This window comes from Acanthopagrus latus, chromosome 14, assembly GCF_904848185.1.
Source record: "Acanthopagrus latus isolate v.2019 chromosome 14, fAcaLat1.1, whole genome shotgun sequence".
NCBI classification, from domain to species: domain Eukaryota; kingdom Metazoa; phylum Chordata; class Actinopteri; order Spariformes; family Sparidae; genus Acanthopagrus; species Acanthopagrus latus.
In genome coordinates, this window is record NC_051052.1 from 17,207,896 (window position 1) to 17,229,466 (window position 21,571).

Here is a 21,571-nt window from a genome sequence, read left to right on the forward strand (position 1 = left end):
GATAACAAATGCGTTGAATGCATTTCTTCTTCTTCACAAAGCAACTGCGAATCCTTTATCCTTTACATTCATGTTTGATTGTGCGTCGCTGCCATCTGTCGCTCATCATAAAACCATTGGAACCGCTGGTCAAAAACTCCTTAAAGTTCCCTTTAAGTTGCAATATGCTGGCGAGGTGTGTGTCTGGCTCAGGAGTGTGAGATCCCAACAGAGAGAAGGAACAGGATGTTCAGGTCGTGAGGTACCTGTAAAGTAAGATGAGGTCAACACGCAGCAAGACTAAATCAATCCCAGCATCTTGTTAAAGTACCGTTTCTTTCAATCAAACTGGATTTGGACTTCCTCTTCCCTCTGCTACCTTTCAGACAAGTGCAAACAGCTATAGACCTGCTTCAGACTCCAACACAGCAGGCTTCAAAGACGTGAGCCGGGGGGCAGGAGGCGGCTGACGGTTGAGTTATCAAATGAAGAAAGGGAGGAGGAGGAAGAGGAGGAGGAGGAGGAAGAGGGGAGGTTTCTTGACACCAGCCACAGTGGCCTCTGAACTGCCAACCACGTACGGCCTCATTCATCAGTGGCAGGTTAGCCGCTCCCTGCAGGGTTCAAAGGCTGTCGCTGTCAGCTGAGACAGCATTCAGCTCTGATGATAAGAAAAAAGACTTTTCATGTCTTCAGGGGGGCTTTGAGTCGCTCCCGCCACCTGATCAGAGAGCAGGGTCGGGACAGAGCGATGACAGACCCCATGTCGACCAATCGCGCCCTTTTCTTTCTCCTCAGGTGTTCAGCAGCACACCACACTTTGGACTGTAACATTTATGGCCGCCATATAGTCTGAGAGGAACGAGAGCAAGGGCAAACACTGCAACAAGGTCAGTGTTGATAATCAGTATTTTGTGCAAAAAAAAAAGGCTGATGGCTCGAGGACCCGGATGACATCATCTCAACCACTTCTAAATAACGAGGCATTATTGGCAAAACTAATATATGGGTCTGACCCTGAAGAATGCCATAAGGGTCCTTTAAAAGCTCTGCTGAATTGCTCGTCGATTAGGGCCCAACACAAGCGCTGAACCGTGTCAGCCTGAGTGGAGTGTTTAAACTTGGCTGTTTACAGCAGGAGCCGGGGCTCGCTGGCGGCGGTTCAGGCCCGGTGAGTAAATTCAAAACCCCAAATGAAAAAAGACAATATAATTGGACCTTGACATTTTACAAGGCATACTGGAAGACTGGCTGTGCAGCTATCAGGCATGAAATTGAACCCTTTTCAAAAAAGGGGGACGATATCTCAGTGATAATTAGCCGCATCGCCACAAAAATTGTGTCCTCACATCCAACGTTAACGATGATAAGCTGTCAGGTAAATAACTCAAAGACGGACGCGGGTGTTTTTTTAAGAACTGCTAGGGTACAAAGGCATAATAGCTCGTAACACAGCAGGTGTTGCTGGTGGGAACAGACACAGAAATGATTAAAAAATGTTGCTTACCTGGAAATATTTCTGACAGTCTGGCATTTTGAAAGGTTTATCGACATGCTACAGGGGCCGCAGCCGACTGAGGAGGACTTCTACTCTATTATTTATTCAAAACTCTGATTCTACCCTGTTGATGTTGAAATATGAGTAAACACCCTCACAGTATAATCTCGCCGCTGAAATAACCGAACAGCATCTACCATCAAAATCTCATGCAACTGGGATATTTGTCCAGAATTGTGTCTGTTTAAAAAGGTGCAATATGTAAGAACTGGCCACCTGTTAAATTCACACCCTGATACAACAAATGCACATCAGCAGATTACGCTGTTCCTTCTCAGATGGTCTCAGATTACCCGAGTCTGTTATTCCGACTTCTGCATGATAATGTGCATCATGCAGGATGTAAAAACTAAAACTGTCTAGTCAACCCAATGTTTACTTTCCACCGCCATGTTTTGGCATCGTGTAACTCAGCAACTCGTGTCCTAAAATATTCCAAGCTGCTGTCCCGACTGCAGAGGGCGGTCATGTGAATTTTCCCAGTCGGAAAAACATTTTCCGAAAATTTCGACGGCAGAAGATCTTGTAATCAGCCGCTACCTGATTCTAACTCTAGTTGATGTTAGCTAGTTAGCTCAACTAGCCGTGCAGTTAGCAATTCAAAAAAGGGAGCTGGCTGGTTAGCATGCTAACTTCAGTAACCCTAACCCTAACCCCTAACCCTAACCCTAACCCTAACCCTAACCTCTACAACACAATACAGAGGCATAATGTCAGAAATGCTATTTCTTCACACTCTGTTGATACCTCTGGTTCATTTTTTAATGTTTTCCACTACTGGCCCTTAAACAACTTGAGGTGAAACAGACAAAACACTTCCACTGCTACTATTCTGTTCACGTAGTGCAGAGAAAGGAGATTAAATATGCCAGGTGGGACAGGTAGACGGCACAAGCTGAGACAGCTGAGTGAAGGCTGGAGGGGGGGATTGAAACCATCGTCGGCGGGCATGTCTCGATCACACGCAAACAGACAGACACTCACGCAGCGTGGATGTCTATCTGCTTGTCTGACTGACTGCTGGTGTGACTCAGTGATACACACAAACGCAAACACACACACCTCGGTATCAGCCCTCCCCGACTCCCACCTCTGTCTTTTCCTTTTCTTTTGGCTCCCGCTCGCTCCCCTCGCACTCCCTTTGCCTCCAAACACAAACAAATCAATCTTCCTTCGACCTGCTGGAGATGAGCCTGGCTGGTGAGAAGCATTTTGAGTGTGATGAATTGGCTGAGGGGAGAGAGAGGGCTGTTGGAGGATGCAGGGACGGGCGATACGGTGGCGTCTCCTTCCAGCTAAGAAAGTTGCCATCGAACAGCCGCACTCATTACGAGCAGCTTCGGGTGGGAACTGCTGTTTTTTTTCCTCTGCAAAACTGCTTTCTTCTAACAGAACCTTTACCCTGTTGTCAGTACACGGGATCACACAACACAGACGTGTGGAGCACAGGGTCACTGGAGGGTACCGGCCACAGGGTGAGGGTGGAACCGACCAGGCGTAGAATATGAAACTTGAAGGAGGAGGAGGGAGAGGAGCAGTTATTACTCCAATGAAAGCATTTTGTGAAAACGCAGTACGTGCTGAAATAAAACGACTGCATCGGGGTGATGAGCGCGTCTCCCTCTCCTCCTTTTTACTTCACCTTTGCGATCTAACACTCCGGGCCGCGAGCCAGAAATACAACAGAAAATGTGCCGATTTTCTAAATAATTATAAAAGACTGTGAAAAAGTCTGATAGAAAGCGAGCAATTAACCGGCTGACTCTCACGTCTGAGTGTGGCTGCTCCGTCGAAACATTTAAATTAGGTGTCAGGTGGATGCTGCTGCCTGCACCTGCTGCCTGATGACAGGTTTGTGCGTCCCTTCTCCTAATTGGGCTTTAAATTATAGGCAACCAGAAGTGCTTAAAGCTCCTGAGATACTCCTACTGGAGATAGAACAAAGGACACATTTTTTAATTTTCTCTATGGAAAGAGATACTTTGGCACCAAATAGAAGGAGGAGGAAGACGAATGGGGGATAACGTTCCCTTAACCAAGCCCCCAGGAAATGAAGACAAACCCCCTCAAATGACTCTTTCACAACCAGAATTTGAGTCTGATAACATTTGGAGAGTCTGCAGGATCTGCAGGATTAAATCATTTTTATCTCTTTTCAAGTTAACCAGGCGCTAAATCTGCTGTTAGCCAGCTCAGTTGGTGGAAGTCTCTAATGGGCCACACAACACGGAAAAGATCCTGGTATACCCGAGAAGTCGAGTGTTTCCTGGCTTCATGTACCACTGAGAGGCTTTCGTAGGAACGTCCAATGCTGTTTCCAGATTCTTGTTACTGGATCCATGACCTGAAATCATGTGATTTCACAAGGCAAGCTTTGACTGATCCCACGTTGGGCGTGACAGCAGGCAAGGGGGTTGATCTGCATATTCAAGGCAGTGGTGGAAGGTCGATGGTTCGATCCCCGGCTCTGGCTGCGTCCAACCCCCCTAAACTGTTTCATTGGCAAAAGTGTTTGTCTGTGAAAAGCTGAGGCTCTATGGACTGAAGGCACTGTATTCCCTGAGAACAAAAATCATGAAAAATGCCTTCACTGTCAATGTTAAAGTGAGGGAAAGTTCCTGGGTACGTAACTTTATCTGGATCCTCACCAAAAGTTTAATGGAAATCTGCCAAAGTAAACTTGAGTATGAATATACAACACCCATACCAACACAAACAATCCCTGGTATATTTATTTCTTGCTTTTCCCATTTTTTTTTTTATATGCAGCATGTCACTCATCCACACTTTCCACTGTGACACACCGGCAAGGTGCTGGTGTTTTACTGCCGTCACTGCAGTATAGCTCTGAGCTCTGCTTTCTGGAACAATTTGGCCTCAACGGATCCGTCTTCTCCGACTGTCCGGCCCCTTCTCTGATGGGACTGCGGGGATGTGCCTTTGGAAGATGACTACGGTGCCATGCTGCTGTCTGACACGTTGCTCTGAAAACTTCTCTAGTCTGGGGGAGTTGTGCCGCTGACGCACCGCCTGTGGATGCCAAAGTGTATCAGCTCATCGTGAAATCTCATTTCTCTTTTCTGTGGCATATTTTCTTGCCATAAACAAAGCTTCTTCCAAGCTGTCAAGATTATCCGGAGCTTGACATTTCTTGTAAATCAGCGATTTTGCAAACAGGGCTGTCGAGTTAAACACCAAGCTTCTGTAAAAATCGCTCAGTTTGGGATAAATCTATACAAAGACATTTGCATCAATGTCAGCACATTCGAGGATAAGACCAGTATTGATTGTGCAAGGTGTTCTGTACGTGCTCCAATCTTGCACCATCTCTTATCAGCCTCCTCCTGGTTATTATCGGTCTATGGGGTTCTCTACCCCGGGTGTAGGACCCACTTCTGCAGTACAGATTACATTTTTGTACAAGAATCCATGTTGTGCGCGGGAGACCAAAGAGAATATGTGAAACAAGAGACTGTTCAAGATTACAGCTTTGCGTTCTTTAGCTCATAACAGGAACATTTGGTGAAAATCGCTCGTCACTTAAACGTGAGTTGTGTAAATAACAACGCTGTCAGACGTAGCCACAGGTTTGCTTTAAGTACATACGTACAGCAGGTGATGTGTTGTTGCTGGGTTCACTCAGTCTGGGGTTAAACTAGATGTTAACTAAGGACGTTGAGGGGAAGGAAGATGATTCTAGGTGCCGTATCTGATCTGTATCAGCGTGGTTCAGTTTGCACGTCTGGTTGTCTACGATACAGCATCTGGAATATTGACGAAGAACCTCCATCATCAAGGAAGATGATCTGAATGGCCAAAAGAGAAAAAAAAGTTGCAAGCCAACTGGCCTACAAAGCAAAAAAAAAAAAAAAAAATCTATATTTTGTTCGCTTCAGACAAAGAAAAAGAAGACCAAGAATTCCTCAACCTTAAATAAAATGGTAGTGGAAGGAAAACACTGCTAGCATTTGAAACAAGAGATCATAAATAAACCCTGTGCAGCGTGCTCCACCAACACACCAATAACATCTCTAGCTCCGGTGTTGTCGTTTCCATGGTTTTTTCCGTCTGACAGCGTGGGTTTTTCGAAAAAATGACTGACGAACAAATCTGACTCGAGACCTGCGGGATTAGCTCTGCCTGGAGCGTTAAACAATACAACTTGAAACAGCTCAGACTAAGACCATCAACAGCAGTCTGCTGATGAGAACCAACACAGAAGACAGATCCCGATAGGTTGGTCAGCCAAGCGTTTCTGATTGGGCTGCGTGTTAACATGAAGAAAAATAACGAGAGCACAAAAAACTGAGCGAGGGAGAAAGTAAAACTGCGGGGGGGATCCGAGTGGGCTGCAGATATCGGAAAAGGTTGGAGATGCTGCCCACCGAAGAGACACTTGAAAGCAAGATGAGCAGTCATGTGAAACGTGTGCACAGTCACACACGAACACACACACACACACACACACACACACACACACTCTCCTTTTTACTACCGGCACTCTTCAAGGGATAATTTCATTCCATCAGCTAAAAACATTGCCTCCCTTATCACTTTTCAGACAGCTCGGCTCATTTGCTCAGAGCTAAGTTTATGCATACAAATTCACTACTTAACTTGCTAATGAAAGGCTCCCATCTTGTGCCTTAGAAACCTCGGCAGACAAATGCTACAATGGCTTGGAGTGAACGCTAGACGAATACCCAGGGTAAGAGAGCCGATGACGGCGGTCCCCAGCTTGACACCTCGGCTCTCCGAGATGTAATTACAGGAGCCGCGGCGACGACGCTTCTGTCTCTGCAGCAACGTAATGAGACAGAGTAAGAGACAGCAGCTTTTTTTTCTGTTTGCTCGGTGTTGAATGACATGAGGCACAAAGCCAAAGCTCCCACGCAGCTCCCAAAGGTGGGCAACAGAGCAGGAGGGTGACACGACTCAGGCACTATTTCACTGAATCTAAATGTATTCTGATTTGGTTTTTTTTTTGTTGTTTTTTTTTTTAAAGAAGAAGCTGAGGGACCTGCCTGTGTGGAGACGAGTGGTGGGAAAGAATACGAATAAGGTGGGAGGGGACTTGACTGTCTCTTTTTATCTTTTTAGTTTATAAATTTAATACAACAAATTTGAAATGGAAGAGTGTCCACAGAGAAGGACAACAATTTAGCTTGACGGTACAGTTTGTAGGAAATGGCAAGAATTTGATGGCAGCTCCAAAAATATAGGGGGCAGCACAATGGCTAACTCCTGCTCACTATACTGGACTTGCTTCTCTTTGCTGTATCTATCTTTAGCTGTAGCATTAGCAAGTCGCTCAGCTAGCCCCTTTTAGCTGATGGAAGTTGGCCTCTACCATCACCTCAGAAGACGGGGAAGGGGGGTCACCGCCGGCAACAGGGCTCGACCGGATTGTGGAGATTACAGCTGGACCCCAGACTGCGACCAACAGAAGCCAGTTTGAAGACAGAAAATAAGGTATGGAGGCGATTTACAGCACATCTGAACATTTAATAAATATTCGGTGAATTGAGGATTTATTTCAACCAAAAGAGGTGATTGCAGAAAGACAAAACAAGACTGGTTCGCTGAGTTTTATTTATGGTTGTATTACTCTGTTTAGTAAGTAAAACTGGTGTAAAAATATCTCTTTTTTACAATATAGTTTGTCAGTTTATTTCCCAGCCAAAAATTACATGGCACTATTGGACTAAAGCCTCTTACATTGCAAACTGGTATTAAAGAGGACCGACCACGTCTGGTTTGCATGTCATCTCACTTGTAATGTTTTAAACTACAAGTGTGGCCATATCAGTGTTAATAATTCTGAAGAAAGCTAGTTGAGTGTTGAGTCACATTTACAAGGTTGTCAAATACCAACGGCACCAAACCCAATACTCTGCATGTGACTCAACAGAAAACCTGACCTGTTCGCTGTTTATTGCACAATATGATGTCATATCAATGCAAAACGTAGTTCTTCTGAATCAGTTATTTTCCTTTTTTTTTTCCTCTCGAAGAAGCACCACAGATTCGGGGCATGAGAGGGTTCCAACCAACCCATTAATAATCTGACCGCTGAGAAGCTCCTTGTGAAAAGACATCCTGCAGGGGGATCGTGTGTTCTGATTTAAATCAACGCTGCAGAGCTAATAGTCCTGTAAGTGTTCCTGCTGAGCTTTCTGGTTTCAGGTTAAGAGTCCTTCTTAACCCCTGACCCGGTGTATTGCTGTCTATGTGCTGAGTTGGTGAATGCCGGGCAGTTAAAGCCTCTGTTTTGCTTCAGCGTGAGGAAAGCGTTTTCAAGGAAGCTATAAAACTGCCGTTCGCTGACCCTCTGAGGGCTCCGACTCCAGGAGGAGGAGGAGGAGGAGGAGGAGGAGGAGGATGTGTGGAAAACAAACCGGTGCCAGCAATGCCTTTGGCAAAGGCCGACGGGGAGAAATAGTCAGTTCTACAATTTATTTGACAAGACAGGCGCTCTGAGAAGGTCCAGTTCACTTTTTAAAGCTAATTCCACCCTGTGTACAAAAGGCATCTGCTGTCTGTCTGAGAGAGTCGGAGAAACAAAGACAAGCAGAGAGAGACAAACCCATAAAACAACTACTGTAAGTCCATCCACCGCTATTCACTGGCGCGGCAGCCGAACCCTGCCAACTGGAAACACACATTTGTTGCCAGGCAACACCAGTGACATCAGCAACCTTCATCATCACCCCCCCCCCCCCCTCCACCCGCCGCCAGTGGCACTTGGGTCTTAAAATAGCGGCACAGATTATTATCAGCCTCAGAAATAGCAGATATTTTCTCATATGCACATAAAGGGAAGGGAGCCAGTGGCTTCAGGTGGCTCAAAGGTGACAGACTGCGCATGCATGTCGGTCCTGGGTGTGTGCAGGGTTAGCAGGGGGTGTAAACACAAACACAATGTGATGATAGTGAAGATGAAGGAGTGGAGAAATGGGGGAGAAAACACAGGTGCAATAAAGAGCGGCGTGCTGTAACGCCTGTGTGGAGGGAACAGGATGAATCAGCACATCAGATGTCAGCACGGGGGGGCGGCGAGAAATGATTGAGTCCGCTTCGCATGGGAATAACGAGCACACCGATCACTTCCAGTCTGAATTATGAAAGATAATCTCCAGCGCACCAGCTGAGAGATCCAGAGCGAAAACTAATCAACAAGCTACATTGGCCAAATTAGTCGATGACGTGAGCTTGTTAGCGAAAGAATGTGTAAATCTGGCGTTCACTGACGAAATGTATGTTTGACAAAGAGTCAATCTGTGGCTGTGTATTGCACAGAAATGTCCTGGCAGCAATGTTTTAAATGCAAGGACCTGAGATGAGCTTTAACCCGCGACCTCTCCCCTGCTATACATCACGCTGCCGCTCGACACCTCAGCTGACCACGTCTTCTGCAGGTCTGTGGTAGAAGTGACTCCAGCTCTTTGTGTGATGCCACCATTCGCAAATCCAAATTGATACCCAGCCACCAGTTGGCTGCGAGGTAGAGAAAGCCGCCAGGGGATGGATGGGAAAATAATGCAAACCGAACCCTGAGCCGTCTTTAATATTTCATCTGTATGCGCCTCACACTGTTGATGAACTGTTTCCAGCCTTTTAAAAAGAAGTCAGAGTTGTCCAGCGAACTGGATGATGCATCTTTTAACACACAGGCTGATGAATGAAGGGCTGCACAGTGATGATGGAGCAGGTTCACACTGCAGAGCAGGAGAATACACTTCTGTCTGTCAGCGACACGTCTGGGGCTCAAACGCATTTTTGATCAAAAAACAAAATCAAGTGAAAAATATTTTATTTCACTTATTATTTATAAAGCCAGGAACTCTTTTTTTATATATATATATATTTGCACACAGCACCAAATAATAAATAAAGCTTTCACTTAAAAGTGAATTGAAAATAAACTGCGTGTTCTTCAGCTGGCCGTGAAACATACGCTGACTTGCAAGGAGCAAGCCTGATGTTCTGTACAGAAACTCAGAGGACCATTATCCCTCCATCCTCCAAACACTGACACATAATAACACTGCACAGGAACCTCAGGGTCCCCTCACCTTTTCCAGGGACAAATACAAGCACCTCTCAAGCATTTCCAAGGATTTCCAACAACTTTCCAACACACACACACACAAAATGAATATTTCACTCCATCTCTTGTAACTGTGTTGGTTAGATAATCCTATATTCTGATATTTTTGTTCTCTAATGTTTATAAGTTATTACTATTACTACTAAAAGTTGCATAGTGCACCTTTAAGTTGCTATTGCAGGGTATTCCGCACCGCAGCAACCCTAACTGGAAATATAATACACTTGTTTTTCCACCTTAGCTGCAAGATCATCCACATCTGCAACCCACAGGCAGCCCAGCGCGGCGAGGTGGTCAACTGCATGACAACAAAACATCCATTAAATTCAACACTTAGCCTCTTAAACCTTAAACTTTCCTGTCGCGATAGAGCCATATCTGGGTGGCTGTAGCTCGGAAGGTAGAGCGTCATAGGTAGTAATACTTATACTAGTAATCTTAAGGTCGCTGGTTCGAATCCAGCTCGTCCTAGCTGCATGTTGAAATGTCCTCGAGCAAGATACTGAACCCCCGAATTGCTCCCAATAAGCATCCTAAATCCCTCAATAATATTAAAATGACATCATCTTTGCACAGCTCTATATTGTCAAGAAAGTTACATATAGACGTGTCACATTTTGGGTCAACATATCCGGGTATGATGCTAACCTGTCCCCCCCAAAAACCCAGCAGGAGCTCATATTATTCTACTTTCTACCCCTCTGCTCTTCCCATCGTTGCTCATGGCGCTCGTTCTTTCTCCCCTCGACATCGATTACAGCTTTTCAGCCGCTGAATATTACATTCCACGATTACAAGCTCGCAGCCGGAAAGATTAATGAGCGACCGCACCAGTGATTTGATTTTGTTCAATTTCTATCCAGCGACTACAAAGAACAACCCCCGCCGAACAAGTGGAAGGGCAGATCTATCAATATTTACACATGAAAAGCTCAAATGCGCGAGAGAGCGGCCTGAAAGACTGTCACAAGTTTGAAAAATTAGTTTATACCCACTGAGCTGGAAGCCGGGGGGGGAAACAACTCTGCTTTTCAGGTGTTTTGACTATAATGAGTTTCTTTAGGAGGAGTCCGTCTCTGTCGCTCTGTGATGAGGAAACCAGCCTTGAATGCTAAAACGCTCGCCGCTGACAGAGTTGCTTCTCTTCTGTCGGAACGGGAGGGGGTGAAGGAGAGTCATCAATGCGGCGACATTGCTAAAAAGTCGCCTGATGGATGTTCTGTCTCCGGAGAGACGGTCGAACAGTGCAGGGTGACACTGAGCAGGGTGACTTATGAACCGAGACCAGGCGGAGGGAAACTGTGTACACGTTTTCTTTCCTCTGCTGACACTCGATACCTGCGCGTCATTATAAAACAAGGATGCGTTTCAACTACAGCTGCGACAACCGATCGATGAATCGATCAGACTGATGATTTTGAAACCTTCTCCGTCATTCCACCCTCTGGAATCCAAAAAGCAGCAAAAGTCTCTCTTTTCCCTCCTGTAGAATATTTCCATTGCATGCATTCCTGCAGAGATCACAGCTACAGCTAGTCCATTAATCAATTAGCTTATCAAAAGGAAACTGATGGCCAGCTGTTTTGACATGTTTTCAGCCATGTTTTTTCAGTCATAAGAACGGCGATTTGAAGACGTCACTTTGGGCTCGTGCACATTCTGCTGAGCTATTTCCACGATTTGTTTTGACATCTTACAGACTAATCAAGTCGTAAAAGAGTTCGGCAGAGTGAATGACGAAAGTAATTCAATATAACTGCATATAAACGAAGCATCACCACATCATATTTAGTAATTACGGAGCCTTTGGACAAGACCGGTAAAGGTGTAATTTGTAAGAAAGTTGATTTTTTTTTAGTCTCATTCCCAACTATTTATTATTGACGCTGCGACAGAAAAGCGTCAGTATTTGGCGAGCTGGAAATGAGACTCAAAAATCCACTTTCGTAATCCCTGCACCTGTAAATCTTTGTCTGTCGTCGTTCATTATCTTCGCCGAGGAGCTCATTTTCACCCACTGACGTTTGTGCGATGTTTAGTTGGTTTGTAAGCAGGATTACACAAAAACCACAAGGGAGGTTTTGGACATTTTTATTAATTTTTTCATGGAATAATGCAAGGATCGTGATGAAAAAGAACTGGTGATTTATGACTGAGCATATGACAAACTGCATATAACACATTACTCTGATCACAAAAATCTACCTTGACAGAAAAATATGTGTTGCTGGAATAATCCAGGTGAGCTCAGACAGCTTGAGACGAGCTCTGAAAAGTTGCTCTGCTCCCTCAGAAATGATGAACTAATGACAATTTAATGATCATATATAAGACAGAAGAGGCTTTTTTTTTTTCACTGACACAGACTCGTAGTGAAACTGCCTGAGACACAGAGAGAAAGAAAAAGTGAGGCGAGGAGTGACCCGCTCGACCGTGAAAAAAGTGGAGAACACATTTGGATTGCAGCGCCGGCCGCCAGCAGCTGCCAGTTATTGAGTTTAGCGGGGGGTGAAGAATCCAATGGGATTTACACATCGAGACAGAAATCAAGAAGAGCGCCAGAGGTTTTGTTTTTTCTTTTTTCTCCAAACTCAATAAATCACCTGGCTGGGGTTAGCCACAAAGTGTGACACAATTCAGTTCAGGTGCATGTGTGTGTGTGAGGAAGTGAGTTTCAAACCCGAGTGTGAAGCAAACAACCCCTACGTTCAAGTCGAATGAAATGTGATCTCACAAACACTGAAGCTTGCAGGGGGAGAGAGATGGGAATCAACAGCCCCGCTCGGCACATCCGAGTGTCGGTTGAGTCGAAAAAACAATTTGCACCGCCGGCCGGAGACATTCAGAGACGGAGGCTCTGGTTTGGAGAGCACGGGAGGTGTTCTACATAACAGGAGTAAAACGTTTAAATCTCACAGCACCGACAGCCGTTCAAATATCATAATCTTTGTGTTCGCCTGTGTGCATTGCTGCTTTATTTCCAAATCCTTCCAACTCCCCCGCTCTGCTCGCACAAACAGTAGATGCTCAGCAAAAGCCTTATGTAATAAGAGATCAGCGTATAGATGTTTAAGCATCGCGGAGAGGGAAATTTGCTGGCATTATTGCACCGCTGTGAATTTATTTAATTTCATTTTTGTACGAGCTCACAGCTGAGAACAGAAGCAGGGAAACATGTGAAGCAACAGTGTGTTAACACTCAGGACGGGGCGTCGATCAGTAGATATTTATCTGATTTCTTTCTTTTTAGAATCTTTTGTGTGTGCAAAGAAAGTAAGGCTAAGTAAAGCGACACCCTGGACTATCTAGCGTCACAATAACTATTAATGAGTCCCCCATCTCATAAAAGCAAAGAATGACCCAGTTCACAACCACGGAGTTGCCCTCAAAATTGCAGACAAATGGGTAAATGTCCAGATTACTATAAAGAAAAAACATTAGAGTCTCTCAGCTTCCACTTCAAACATCATTAAGTGTTTGCGCCTGATCATATAGATTGTATAAAGGGGCCAACCATGTGGTGTGTAAGGAGAAAAGTAATTCTAGCCAAAGATGTCTGAACTGAAATGATGCACTGAACTGGAATGCAGTTTATATGTAACGAGCGCTTCAACCACAAGAGTCTGTTGAGTCATACTTCTGCATTATTGCAGCATCGAGCTCTTCACACTTCCACCGAGCTCAGACGGACCGATCAGCCAAGCGAGCCAATCTGCGCTCGGATCAGAACTCAAAGTCGATGGCCCTCCAGCGCTCCGACAACAGTATCGATTCCATATTTAACCACAGAGGCGTCGTCTTGTCCGCGCATCGATCCCTCCGTTTCGCGCAGGCAGGATATTACAAAATAAAGAGACGTCCAATTGTGCTCCCTCGCCGTCGCCGGCACATTCATCATAGCTGACTGGGAACTTGTCGACATTAGCATGATGGCTCGCTGCCTGGATTCAACTCTCCCATCCAAGAGGCTAACAGGGTGCCACCCATTCGAGGACCATTACAAACTGAGGCCCTCAAAAACAATGCAGGGGGAGGCCGGGGACTCACATTCCAATTACACACTGTGTGTTATCATCAAGGCCCACGACAGCCGTGTTGCATAATGGGTCAGTTGTGAGGTGAAGAAAAAATAAAGGGGGAGAGATTACACTCGGAAACCGCAAACTCGCTCTTCCTCTTTTCTCTAATGTACAAACACTGGATGAGTTAAAGAGCGTGAGCATTAAAACGATAACCTCTGCGAGCATGACAATCATTTAAAGCGCGCTGGAGCAATGTGGCCCTGAGATATCGACAGCGTTAATAGACTTAAAGACCTTCTGCAGCGCGGCTGATTAAACACAAATTATTGGAATTTTGCAAAATGAGAATCGACAGGATTCACATGCACTCGATCTGGGTCCCGTTTTGTTGTGTTTTTCGACTTAAAGTCAGGAATAAGATGGTAAACACTACGTTATTAAGTTGTCGGGGGGGTGAAGCCATTTCAATTTCCGCTCCTGAAGTGATGGACAAGCTGCCCGTGATTGGTTTTCTTTTCCTTTATCTCTTTCCTAAGCGCACATCTCGGCCAGTCGCTCTGCGTCTCGCGCGGGCGCAGAGTCAATTAAACATTAAGTGAACTCAATCAAACCCTGAAGTTTAAATGCAGCCCTGGAATGTGACCCGTCGAATAAATGCTCGCTGGGAGTTTGTCTCACATGACCGGGCGATTATGGGGTGAGGAGACCCGTGGTGGCTCGTCGTATTAGGTGGAAACGGCAAAAATATTGACGAGAAGTCGCAGTGCAGGGAGACCAGCCGACAAAATGGATGCGTTAAATCACAGGAATTACAAACTTCCTCCAAATGATCCAGTGCAAAACGACGACACATCACTCCGCGTGACAATCAGTTCCCGGAGAAGCTTAAAAAACCCAAACGGCAGGGTTTCTCTAATGTCGCAATTTCTCCAGGAGAAGCGACCCGATCCCCCCTGGTCCCCAGCACAAATCACAGGAGGGATTAATCAAAGCGGGAAAGTATGATAAAAATGTGCAAGCCTTTCATGGTATAGTGATCTTCTGGAGTTATGCCTCCTTTTCAAGGCCAAGTTAATGTCAGTGGACTAATAAAATACAGCAGAGAGCACATTTATAGTCTCCTCACACTGATAAGCGTCAGACGAGACGGCGTTTTGAAAGATCAAGCTAAATTAAAACATCACACGCAGTTTGCGCTAATAAAAGAGCTCCAGGTCCTTGAAATGATTCCTCGGTATCTGTGTCTTAAGAAGAAGTTTGAGGGGTAAAGCGCTTCTCAACCCAACTAAACTGATATAATTAAAACGGCACAGGGGAAAGGGAGCTTCACACAGGGAGCAGATGGTCGGGGATAAACGGTTCAACGGTTTTTTAACTTCAACCACCAGAAATCCTGTTACATCAAGTCAATGAACTGCGACGGCTCGGCATGCTGCGATGCGTTTTTTTTTTTTTTTTTTCCCCAAAAAAGAGACAAAAGAGGCAGCAGGACAGAACATAATGCGTCACTGCTATCTTTCCCCGAGTCGGTTTAAATCCCATTTCCTGCTATCTACATCCTGTCAAACATGCAGCCTCGGACTAAAAAAAGTCAGAATGTATGGAATCTGATAAGAAAGGCGTCCCGAATCATCCCCGGTGCAGCTTTAAATACAGTCCGCCAACGACATGAAAATCAGCTCGTCATAAATCCAGATCTCTATCGTCTGATTTGTGTCTGTTAGAAAAGTAGGAAAAAAGAAAAACGTCCTCACCCGTCTGCCACCAGTGATCCAGGACGGGAACCCCGAAGCTCCTCTTGGCCCAGTCCAGCGTCTCCACATCGCAGCGCTCTCCTGCCAGGAATAAAGACCGCAACCTGCGGGGACACAGGCGGCATCTGTCAATCACCTTCCAGGAAACATGACATCACCGCTCTGTCACAGGAATGATCCGGATAACACAGAGAACAGAGAAAACATGGTCGAGCAGGAAAATGTGAGCTATCGAACTCCCAGTTGGTTTATTTTCGGTCGCTGTTCTTAGGCACTAACTTGCTGCGAGCCACCAAGTTAAATCTCCAACTTGTGGGTCACAACCTCCCGCAGAGGAACACCGTCTTCATACCTTGGCGAGGCAGGAAAAAGGCCCAACATTCCTGCCTTGAACAGGATGTTTCAAGGGGGCCGATGTCTTTAAGTACGCCAGTTGTACACTTCACTTCATGTTTTTACTAAGTAAGAGATCCTCAGACCTGTGGAGCTGGAGAACTTGTGATTTACCTCTTAGCTTTAAGTGTTTATCAGCTGAGAGCGGTCGGCTGATAACTTCTCTTTACACTCTTCAATGTGACTTTGGGCTCTTTAAAAGGAAAACGCCTTCAGTCCACAAAGAGTTTGCTTTCAAGGCAGCACCCTCCGAAAGGATCTTTCCATCCTGCCTCTGACGGTTATCTGGACGGTAACTGTTTGTAAAGGGCTTCACAGCTCAGTCTTTAGCCTCTTGCTTTAAAAGTAATGAGATGAGACAATAAATTCCCTTTTTCCCTCCTTCCATTTGAAATAACATATGAAAGGCATTTCAGGTTGGATGTTTGTGTTCCAGGAAACACAATCATGAAGTCGAGGAAACAGACTCTAGCAAGGACTGAATCTGAATCCATCCCTCTGACTTTAGTTCCAGACTTGTTTCAACAACAGCAGCTGCTCCCCCCGACTTCATAGAAACCCTGCCTCCGTGCCCTCAAGTGATCCGAATCACTGTGGTTTTCCACCTTCAACCTTCCCTTATTTCTCCCCCCCCTCCATCACTCTCCCCCCCAAACTCTGTCCGATGGCTGCCCACGGCTGCTCATATCTAATTCACAACACCGCTGGGCGCTCGCTACGAGGCTGCGGAGGGTCCAGGGCCGCGGCGCAGTCCACGGATGCCGGCGCGATCGCTAAACTTTCCCACAAATGACTGATGGTCATTACTCATCGGGCCAACCCTCCGCGATGGCGGAATGACCTTCCAGCTCCAATCAAACTCCAAGTTACATTCTATCTTCTGCAACCGGCCCAAAACTATTTCATCATTTCACTCTCTCCCCAGTGACTCATATCTTTTCTTGTCTTGCCCTCTCTCCCTGGGTAATATTTCATTCCCTTTCTCAAGCGCTGCTCAGGTCTCGGGGAATTTTTGTGCAGTCTGGTCCTCTCTGGTGTTTCAGTAACACTGGGATCACAGAAAAAGTGCTACAGTGCCGAGAACAGTGGATTCTTGTCCGTGAGCTCAACAAAACTCAAAACATAGCCTACTGCTTGATTTGTACCACCACCACTATATGCTCCAATGACCATTTAATATCATCTACCTGGACGTTTTGCAAATTATGCAAAAAAAAAAAAACAAGACAAACATTTCACGAGTCGTACAATGATCTTAAAGAATCGCTCCCCTGACCTTTAACGATGGAACGCCACAGCAGCATCTCCTCGTTAGTGTCGATGAGTCACTGAGACTGACTGGGCGACTTCTCTGATCTTACTGTCTTCATGTCTCTGTAGAGACCTGAGACTTGAGACACCTATACTGGAATTTAAAAAGCTGAATGTAACGTTTTGTGACAGCACTTGAAAGACACAGACTAGGAAAACTGTCCTGGTGTTTAAATGGTTTCCAATCAATCAATCTTGTCTGTTAAAGACGTACAGAGGAGTTTTTGGCTGCTCCACCCGCGTCTGTCTGATTGGTTTGTCGTTTCATGAAGATTAGAGAGCATACAGCCCATATTTGTTGCCTTCAATTATATTATATTATTTCTCCGGCCGTGAAGGATCCGACCGCTTCAAGCATCCCATGATTCATCTGTACACCGGTGACGGTTGGACGACCATGGATGAGCAAAACAGCAGCTGAATAAGATTTCAAGGGTAAATATGTGGATTCAAATGGCTGATGATACCATTGTTAAAGAACAAGGGGCTCTAATACTGTCAAAGTTGCTTGGCAACTGGAGCGAGGTTAGATGGTGACGTATACAGGAAACTCCCTGTGGACCGGACCGTCTCATTCAGCAGCATGGACGTCCTGGACCGTGTCCTGAGACGGACGCAGACTGAGACACAGCACGATAACGTTAACATGCCGCAGGAAGCATTTCTGTGATAACGAATCATTACGTCTCAGGCAGGATCATTTTACGGACACAGAGACAAACGCTATTTATAAGTAATGGCTGTTTTATTTATAGATCAGTCGAACTCCCCAATCAGCACATAAATTAAACTGACAGCTTCAATTTGATTAATTATGTTTTTTGTGTGTTGGAATCCTCACAGCACTAATAAATAAATGAGTAATTTAGTCCTGACCTTGTATTTGTGTTGATAAAGACCTTTAAGCCTACTTGACTCACAGCTACAGCTTTAAGTAAATACTCAGAGTGTATCAAATATGAAGGGAAGTAAAAAATCGGGGGTAACAGACTGAAGCCTCTGGATTAACAGCTTCACTCAGCTGTCAGGTAGATTCTGCCCCCGCAGGAACTAAGTTAAATAACATGTTGGATAAATGAATGATTGATTTGTTGAACTGGCAGCGACCTTGTGTTCCAGCAAAACGCCACCGCACCACCGATTCAATTCAGTTCGGCTCAGTGGAAGTTCAATTTTGGATGAGTCATACAGACGCCGTGACCTCGGAGCTGGTGGTGGGAGGGCGATCGCTTGGCCGCTGACCAAGCTCAAGAACTGTGCACCGAGTCAGAGTAAACATCTGCGTTCTGGGGAAAAAAAAACATCTTAAGAGAAGCTTTCCTCCCTTTATGTTTTCTTCACAAACAGATCAAGCACGATATATAAAACCCTGATGATGCCGATGTGCAAGTTACACCCTCCAACAAGAAGGTTGTGTTTACCTGTCACCCGCGTCTGATTGATTGTCAGCAGGTTTCACAAAAACTACGGAACCATGAAAACTTTCCATGAAACTTGGATGGAGGATGACGATCATCCAGGATCGACCCCATTAACCTTTGGTGCTGATCCAGGAATGCTTCCCTCCATCTTTAACATGGTAAGACAGACTGCTTTCATCCTTTTTGTTAATTTCTCAGGGTATAACAGACGGATCTTGATGAAAAATATTATGTATTTAGGTAGCTGGTATCTGTGAGTGAGTACAAAAGGAGGTAGGTCTACATGGTAACCTGACCTGGAAGTTGTCCTTGAAAACTGTTTTTGAAAAAGGGGAAGACACCTTTCAAAAATTACTTGGCAGGTGATTGGGCCAGACCATCTGTCTCGCACCGGCTATCACGGGCTTCAACCCATCAGATCAACAGTAGGAGAGTGATTCCATCAGCAGAGCCATTTGGTAAATCAAACACCAACCAAAGCATCTCCTCTATTTCCTCCTCTTTCAATGAAATGTACTCTCCAGTTCTGATAAAACTGACACCAGAACAGCTGCGCTAACATCTTGAGGACAAACCAGCAGTTGCTTCTCTTGCTGATTGTCACCTCCAAACCCAAACCTTGCTGCCAGTAGCTGTGATGGGACACTGAACGGCTGCTGTTAGGACAAAAGAGCAGAACTTAAAGTGAATCGATCGTGTGATTTCGCAAACCCAGCCGCCTCGTGAGGAAACTCTCCAGTTCTTTTTGTTTCCCGCACGGCTCGGCAGCTTGTTTGTTGATCCCAATCCTCCGTCAGATGGAAATTCTCATTAACTTCACCGCTTGACATTTTGAGATCGCTGACTGAATGTGGGAAAAATAATGAGCTCTACGTTAAGCAACGTCTGTTTCAAAGCCAAGGCCTCCGCGGGCGAGTTAACATCTGATATATCTAAAGGAAATATAGTTTGATACAGTGTGAAGCTGCACTATATAACCTGTTCCTTCTGTAAAGCACTGCCAGCTGGCGCCTCTCCTCTCTCGCACTCACATCTCAAATGTGGCTTTGACTTACAACTGAGGGATCAGCGCATTCATGGAGAAAACGAGATATATTTAGTGTTATCACCACACAGCTTGAAAACACAGAGATAGTCATGTTGGTCTGTATCGCCCAGCTCCGACAAAGACTTAATCGCTCCACACTTAGACCAAGAAATCTATCATTTGTTATCCACCTCAGGTTACTGGTCAAGGTAATAGCGCTCAGTCTTCAATCAGACCAACGTGTTAACCAATAACAGCTTTTTCTGTGCGAGACCGTAAAGATAAGCCGCGCTAATCTTCCACAGTGTGACCTCTGAGTAGGCAAATAAAGCAGGAAACGACGCAATCTTTGAGGTTAAACTTCACACACGTTGGCCTGTTAATATACTTACATGTTCTGTGTGTCAAAACCGTGAGAGTTAATGAGAAATTTAAACACACACAAACACACACAAAAAGAGCACAGCTGAAAGTTGCTGGCAGTGATATTTTCCACACAGATGGACATTCGATCTCCAAAAAAAAACAGGCGCCGTGACCCCTGAGTGTCTGTGGGTTTGACTTATTGAGAGCCTTTTGAGCTGCAGCTGAGCAATATGGAAATTCAGCCACAATATAACACCCAAAAAAAAGAAACACTTCACACTGGTATATTCTCAGCAGCTGTTTTACTGAGCTTCAGACAGCAGTGGAGGACCAGAGTCACACACACTTTGTCACTCATTTATGACCGAGGCTCTCAGGGAGCGGCGAGTCACCCCCCCCTCCTCAAAACGAGACTGACAGAGTCCTGGGCCCCTTTTTGTCACGGTACATTTATGCAGCGCACCGCTCGCCCTCGCAGCCCCGAAGCCAGTGGCTTTCACATCCACGCTGACAGGTAATACGGCTGAAGCGCATTGATAAAGGTCCGAGGCTATTACAGCTGAATGGGCAACGGAGGGAGCAAAATGTCTCACAGTGTCGATACGCTGCAGACGGCATTCGAGCGGCATCGAATTATCCTTCGAGGCCTCTCTAGCATGAAATTATGTGTTTGATATGAAGCCCAAAAAGTTTCCCAAAAAAGATTTTTTTTTACACACTTTTAATTAAAAACCAGCACGATTAGTATCGACGTGTCATTCCGCGTGTTACAGGAAGTGGCAAAAAAAAATGCGGATCCCGTTGGGAGATATTGCCACAAACATTTATGCTTGGATGAATTTTTCATGTGCAGCTGAAGCGGCACAGCCGAGACGAGTCAGGCTGGAGGGCTGAACTGAATGCAATCTGCAGAGTCAATACGAGGCCGTGTCACCGCGAGGAGGAGGACACGGTCAAGTAAGACCTCTGGAAGTGTGGATTATCTTATCTGATGGTTTATGTAGCAGATTCAAAATCGACAGGAGAACCGACACATAAATAGTCAAGATGTAACATCACAATAAGCAAAAAAAAAATAAATAAATTCCAACGCAGGCACGAAGGGAATACTGAGTTTCTACTGAAGATGAAACGAGATCAGAAGATCAAAACGCCCTCGTGCTCGCTCACAGAAATGAGCATATCTCAAAAACTCAATTCAAATAAGTTGCAGAGTCTTGAAAATATCCTGTTCACATTTCTACATCTGGAAATCTTTTGGATGGAACGTGTTTTGTGTTTTTGTCCCGCAGAACGTGATGACAGAAATGTTCATTTGTGACATCACTTCAATATTTTGATCACGTAAATGACCGTTTTAGCTTTACATCGTACAGATCTCGGGAATAAGAAGCACTTGGAGATCGGAAAAAATGACAACAATACCACAATGCAGGTACTGGTAGCCCATTTCTGTTGCAGAGTCTGAAGGATTATGTTTCTCTACACAACCAAAACCATTTAAATCCAGGAGGATATTCAACATTCAGGCTTTATTGGTGTGCATCCAACACTGAAGTACCTCCACGACCAGACACTGAAAAGCCCTGGAATGAAACCGTGTGTCTCTGCTTCCTTTGTACTGCTGCCC

The 21,571-nt window shown here is 45.2% G+C and overlaps 1 protein-coding gene and 1 long non-coding RNA gene across 4 annotated transcripts in view; one reads left to right on the forward strand and one right to left on the reverse strand.

Annotated features, from left to right (window-relative positions):
* The window catches only part of acss3 (acyl-CoA synthetase short chain family member 3), a 41,374-nt gene that overhangs the window by 7,459 nt on the left and 12,344 nt on the right, over window positions 1-21,571 (reverse strand). For all 3 annotated transcript variants that reach the window (XR_005078785.1, XM_037120938.1, XM_037120939.1), the window contains one exon: window positions 15,424-15,527. Coding sequence is in view for 2 of the 3 variants with exons in the window: in XM_037120938.1 (XP_036976833.1) it covers window positions 15,424-15,527 (104 nt within the window). In the remaining variant the exon portion in view is untranslated. The remainder of the gene's footprint in view (window positions 1-15,423; window positions 15,528-21,571) is intronic.
* On the forward strand, window positions 588-6,599 carry LOC119032129. Its single transcript, XR_005078790.1, has 3 exons — window positions 588-869; window positions 6,188-6,357; window positions 6,543-6,599. It is a non-coding gene; the product is annotated as an uncharacterized LOC119032129 (long non-coding RNA).